Consider the following 6,953-nt stretch of genomic DNA (forward strand, 5'->3'; position numbering starts at 1 on the left):
CAATAAAGAATAACTATTCAGTTAAATTATAAATTATGTCCCACCAGTTTTTCTCAGATATTGCCCATCTTTTGTAATTCATCATCTATAAGTATATATAATGCCCATCTTTTGTATAAATGAAAGCTGGCGGAAAAGTATTTAAAGCAGCATGAATGATCACGGATGAACAGCCTTTGTAAATAAACATTTGTAGATTTGGATAGACAAAGCAACGCATAATATAAAAAGTTTTAAATACCTCAAGTATACGGATGAACAACCTTTCTTATAGCAACATGGATATACTATATGCTAGCATCATGTATATACTCAAGTATCGAATAATCCAGTTAATTTGCAATTATCAGGATTTAATATTATGTGATTTATTTCAATGAACAATTTTTCCTTACTTGAGAAACAAATTTTTTATTTTCAAATATCAATTTTTTTTATTCATCTCATGTATATATTTTTTTTCTTCTTTTTGTTTAATTACTAGTGTCTTACCCGTGCGTTCGCACGGGTACCCGTCGTTTTCGCGCATTGTGATTGAGAAAAATAAAAGATATTAGTAAAAGATTAAGTTTTAGGTAAAATTGAAAAAGTTATAAAAATAGTAATATTTTATTTAACAAATTATAATGAAGGAAAAGTTTTAAAATCGCAAATTCATGAATTATAATGAAGAAATATTCAATCAAATTATATAATTCAATTAGTGATAATTATTAGCCCAATCTCAAACTATCAGCTAAGGAGAATCGATTATTTTTTGCTAGCTAAGGAGAAAATTAATTATTTTGGCTCAATTATAACTACAAACTATCAGCCCAATCTCAAACTATCAGCTCTGTCTTGTAGGCCAATGAGAAACCACTACAAACTCCATTTATAATAATGATTCATTCAAAATGCATAATTAATAGAAAATACTTTGACCAGTTACTTCATGTTCCCGTTAATATTGATTATTTTGATAAGTAACTTCATATTCCCGTTAATTTTCAAAATTTTGATCAGTAACTTCATGTTCTTGTTAATATTCATTATTTTGATCAGTAACTCCTTGTTCCCGTTAATATTCATTATTTTGATCAATAAATTCGTGTTCCCGTTAATATTCCAAATTCGTTTCCGTTAATATTCAAAAAATTATCAGTAACTTGATGTTCCTGTTAATATTCAATATTTTGTCAATAACTTCGTGTTCCCGTCAACATTTATTATTTTGATTAGTAACTTTGTGTTCCCGTTAATATTCAAAATTTGTTCCTGTTAATTTTTAAAATTTGGATAGTAACTTAATGTTTTCGATAATAATCAAAATTTTGATCATTAACTTTGTGCTCCCATTAATATTTAATATTTTAATCAATAACTCCGTGCTCCCGTTAATATTCAATATTTTGATCAGTAACTCCGTGTTCCCACTAATATTCAATATTTTGATCAATAAACTTCATTTCCCATTAATATTCAATATTTTGACCAGTAACTTCATGTTCCCCTTAATATTTAATATTTTGATCAGTAACTTCGTGTTCTCGTTGATATTCAATATTTTGTTCAGTAACTTCATGTTCCCGTTAAAATTCAATATTTTGATCAATAACTTCAAGTTCCCATTAATATTCATTATTTTGATCACTAACTTCGTGTTTCTGTTAATGTTTCAAATTTGTTCCTGTTAATATTCAATAGTTTGATTAATAACGTCATGTTTCCGTTATTATTCAATATTTTTAGCAGTAACTCCATGTTCCCGTTAATATTATATACTTTGCTCTGTAATTTAATACTCACGTTAATATTCAATATTTTGATTACTAACTTCATGTTCTCGTTAATATTCAATATTTTGATTAATAACTTCATGTTCCCGTTAATATTCAATATAGTTTGATCAATAACTTTGTTTTCCCGTTAATATTCAATAGTTTGATCAATAACTTCGTGTTCTCGTTAATATTCAATATCTTGATCAGTAACTTTATGCTCTCGTTAACATGCCATTTTTTATCAGTAACTTCATGTTTCCGTTAATATTCAATACATTTAATATTTTGATCAGTAATTTAATATTATCTTTAATATTCAATATTTTGATTAGTAACTTCATGTACCCATTAATATTAAAAAAAATTTCTATTAATATTCAATATTTTGATTAATAACTAGATGTTCCCGTTAATATTCAATTTTTTTATTAGTAACTTCATGTTTCTATTAATATTCAATATTTTGATGATATTTTTGAAACAAAAATAAATTAATTTTAACATTGTTTAAAAATATTTGATGATAATTAAATTTTTTTTATAATAACAAAAATCTTAAATTGACAAATTATAATGAAGAAATATTCTATCAAATTATATAATACAATTAATAATAAATATTTAATATAATTGATTAAACTCAATTTACAAATCAAATATATTATTCGATATATAAAATATTTGAATCAATAGTTAATTATTCCTATATATAAATATTTTTGTTTTGGAATTATTTATAAAACTATTTAGGCTTAATTGCAACTTTAATCCTCCTATTTTGTCTTTTTCTTGATTTTGATCCCTCTATTTTAGTCCCTTTTTTAAGTTTTCTGTGCAATTTTCGTCCCTCTATTTTGTTTTTTTCTGCAAAATTAGTCCCTATTCCTGTCTCTTTTTCATTAGAAAACTCAAAAAGGGAACCAAAATCGTGGTTTTAAAAATGGGGGGACTAAAATCGAGAAAAAGACAAAATAGGGGGACCAAAGTTGCAATTAAGCCAACTATTTAAATCAATTGTAAACTTATTCTCGTTATTACATTTAATTAAATGTGTTAATATCAGTACCATATGTGCGTACCATATAATTACCCGTGTGTATCCGTAATATATTATTTTGTATTTGGATAGAATTGACCCATTAAAGTTTTAATGGTAATATTTCAATTATATTATATTATATTTAGATAAATATATATATTGATTATTTAAATTATAAATGACAAACAAATTGTATGATTAATAAAAAATATCATACAATTTTGATATTATTTATTCATATATTACTTATGTTTCATTCTATTACTACTTATTCATACATTACTTATATTTCATTCTATTACTATTTATTCATACAATACTTATGTTTCATTCGATTACTTATGCTTATTAACACCCATAGTTATTTTTAAATATTTTTTTTAAAAAAAGTCAATAGATCTAATATATTTATTCTATTTAATAATCTCAAAAAAATTTCATATATATATATATATATATATATATATATAACTTTCATATTTTATATTTTAAATAATTTAGTAGTATTAGTAAGTTATCTTATTAAAGTGAAAATAGAAAATAGTAGTTAGTTTTTCTATACAGAGAATGACGATGGGAATAGTACAGTAGAGCACAAAACATGAGAGAGAAAGTAGAGAGAAGGGAGAGAGAGGGTGGAGAAGCGATTCAGGGAGAAGTAGACGGATGGACTCCGGTACGGCGGAAGGGGCGGCGGGAACGTAAAGGAAGATGGGATAATGCTAGCGGCTCTTTGAGGATTGATAATGAGAGACAGCAAGGGCAAGGTAGATCTGTTACTACTTTCTTCTTCTGTTCATTTCCTGAGAGTTTTAGAGCAAAGGACCTGTATGAGGTGTTTTCAAGGTTTGGGGCGGTGAACAAAGTGATTATTACGGCAAAAAGGGATGTGCGAGGTAAACGTTATGGTTTTGTTCGGTTTTTCGATGTTAAAGATCCCCGGATTCTTGCATGCAAACTGGATAATGTCTTCTTGGAAGAGGTCAAGCTCCAGGTGAATCTGCCAAGATTCTCTCGTCCGGTGTCTAATATTGGGAGGAAAAGTGGAACGGTTTTGCGCGAAGGGATAACGAAGGATCATATTTCAAAGAAGAAGGTGGATAAGATGAAGTCCAATGGTTGCGAGAGGGGTGAATCAAACTTTTTGGATTCTTTTGCAAGGGTGGTTCAGAATGGGCGTGTTATGGGAGTGCAGGCTGAGTTGAAACGCAAAGATTCTTATAATCATGTTATGGTGAATCCGATGGCGGCTCGTAATAGTGTGGAGTGTGAGGGGGTTGATGCAGAATTTCGCACGGAGAAGGATGAAACTTGGTTGAAGCTCAAGAAGGCGTATGTTGGTGTTGTTAAGAATCCTGGAAGTTCCTATAACATTCAAAATCACTTCTTCTTGGAGGGATATTTTGATGTCAAGGTTTCCCCTTTAGGACCTAATCTCTGTTTGTTAGAAAGCTTTGAAGATGGTGATGTTGATGCATTGGTGGAAGGAGGTGTTGATTGGTGGAAACAATGGTTTACTAGTATTAAACGTTGGCAGCCGGAGGATGTTGATGAGGAACGTATTACGTGGGTTCGGTGTTTCGGGATTCCTTGTCATGCCTGGTCCTATGAATTCTTTGAAGTCCTTTCATCTCTGTTTGGAGTCTTGGTTTGCAGTGATGATCTTACAGGAAAGAAGAAGAGCTATGATATGGCGAGGTTACTTGTTCGTATCCCGTATGCTGCGAAAATCAATAACTCGTTCAAGATTCGGATTAATGGAGGTTGCTTTATTATTAGGGTGTTAGAAGAACTAACAGGACCGTCGAAGACGTCCGTGGTTCAGGAACCGGCGGTGGTGGTGAACTCGTCGGAGGAGGATGTTGAAGACGACGATTTCTCTTCAGTATGTGGGGTCCATGTTGACGGGCTGTTCGAGGAAGATGACTTGATGGCAGAAAAAGACAACTCTGAAGTTGGTATATTTGAAAAGCAAATTCTTGGCGTGTCTGATAAAAAGACTTTTTTTGGTGAAAAGGTTTCTTTATTGAGTTCTGACTCTTCTATTGTGAAAGAGACGTGTCCTCTTGAGAAGGTGGAGGGTAATAGGTGTGGGTCTCAAGGAATTGGTCAGAATATTGCTGTGGGGAAGGACTTGAGTGTAGGAGCAAAAGTTCAAAAAATTAGGCCTTTAGCTACTGTTTTTGCAAATAGTAAAAAAGTGGATGTGGGCAAACTTCCTTTGGTTGAAACCGTGGGACCCTCAGAGAGAGAAGGGGGGGATTTGAAGGCATGTAAATATAGTGATGCTGCAGGTCTCAAAACTATTTTTTCCGGGTACTGTTCTGGTATTCAAAATTTTTCTGTTACGAGCGGTAACTTTAATTCTATTGAGAAGGAAGTTTCAGAATCTAATAATTTTTCTGGTGGCTCTGTTATGTGTGATTATTCTAATACTGATTCTGGAGTTGTGCAATCTAACAAGAGGTTTTGGAAGAAGAAAGTTAATGGATCTAATGCTGAGGAAATTTGGTCGAAAGCGAGACTTTTAGGCATGTCGGGAGGTGGTTCCGTTTCTCAACAGATTGAAGCAATTAAATTGAAGGAAATCCAGGATAAAAAAATCTATGGGTTGAAGGATGCATCCAAACTTGTTTCTCAATGATTATTGTCTCGTTCAATTTGCGTGGGTGTGGCGGGAGGGCCAAGCGAAAATGTTTGCAGAATACTTTGAAGTTAGCAAATGCGGATGTGTGTTTTGTCCAAGAAACCAAATTGCATAATATTGATTTCTTTGAGATGGAGTCTTTATGGTGGGGTGAATCGATAGAGTGGAGTGCTAAGTGGGCTGTTGGGAGGTCGGGAGGATTGCTCATTTTTTGGAAGGTTGGTCTTTTTGATCTTGTTTCTAGCTTTGTAGGGGAGGGGTTTTTGGGGGTGCATATTATTTGGAAAGGCGTCTCTGTTTATTTGGTTAATTCATATTCTTCTTGTTTGATTGATAACAAGAGAGAGTTTTGGTCTAATCTTTGTCGGGTTAAAGATGCGTTCCCGAATGGGTTGTGGTGTGTGGGGGGTGACTTTAATGCTATACGTTTTTCTGAGGAGAGAAAAGGAAGATCTAATCACTTTAATCAAAGGGAGGCGGATGATTTCAATTCTTTTATTCGAAGAATGGATTTAGTTGATGTTCCTTTGATGGGTAACAAATTTACTTGGTTCAATTTAGATGGGAGTGCTTGTAGTAGATTGGACAGATTTTTGATTTCTGATTCTTTGCTCGATCTATGGAAAGTAAAGGGGATTATGGTGGGTGATAGATCATTATCAGATCATTGTCCTATTTGGCTTGCAGGTAATTTTGTGGATTGGGGCCCGAAACCTTTTAAGTTGTTTAAATGTTGGTTCGACCATGAGGAGTTTCTTCCTTTTGTGGAGAAGGAGTGGAAGATGATGAATATTAGTGGTAAACCAGGTTTTATTCTTAAGGAGAAGCTTCGTATTCTCAAATCTAAATTAAAATCTTGGAATAAGGAGGTGTTTGGTGTGCTTGATTTGGATGTTGATAAAGCCATGAGTTCTCTTAATGACCTTGATTTGTTTGTGGCTAATGCGGGAAGGGGAGATGCTTGGTGTGACACTGTGGCATCTAATAGAAGGAAGGCGACGAAGGAAGTGTGGGAGACGATGTTAAGGCGTGAAAGCATTTTACGCCAAAAATCAAGATGTCGGTGGGTTCAACTTGGGGATGCTAATTCTAAATACTTTCATTCGTTTATGAGGGGGAGATTTAGGAGGAACAATATTGTGAGCTTATCTTCGGATGTTGGCCTTTTATCGGATGTTGATGCCATTAAAGGTGAGGTGCTTGAACATTTTAAAAACCGGTTTTCTGAGCCTTGTTTACTTAGACCGGTTTTAGATGGTGTTGCTTTTAATGGGTTGTCTGATGAGGATAGTAAGCTTTTGGAGGTGCCATTTTCATTGGAGGAAATCAAGAATGTTGTTTGGCTTAGTGATTGTGATAAAAGTCCGGGTCCTGATGGCTTTCCTTTGGGGTTTTTTAAGAAGTCTTGGAGCTTTGTCAAAGAGGAGTTATTAAGCTTTGTGCAGGAGTTTTACAAGCGGGGTTCTCTTCCTAGGGCGGCTACGGCTTCTTTTTTGGCTCTTAT

General features: G+C 33.0%; 1 protein-coding gene across 1 annotated transcript; it reads left to right on the plus strand.

Annotated features, from left to right (window-relative positions):
• The first annotated feature begins 3,403 nt into the window (after nucleotides 1–3,403).
• Nucleotides 3,404–5,446, plus strand: LOC131642306 (uncharacterized). Its single transcript, XM_058912582.1, has one exon. It carries the CDS (start codon nucleotides 3,404–3,406, stop codon nucleotides 5,444–5,446), a length of 2,043 nt encoding a protein of 680 aa, XP_058768565.1.
• Nucleotides 5,447–6,953: the final 1,507 nt, after the last annotated feature.

This window comes from Vicia villosa, unplaced genomic scaffold (assembly GCF_029867415.1).
Source record: "Vicia villosa cultivar HV-30 ecotype Madison, WI unplaced genomic scaffold, Vvil1.0 ctg.004794F_1_1, whole genome shotgun sequence".
Lineage (NCBI taxonomy): Eukaryota > Viridiplantae > Streptophyta > Magnoliopsida > Fabales > Fabaceae > Vicia > Vicia villosa.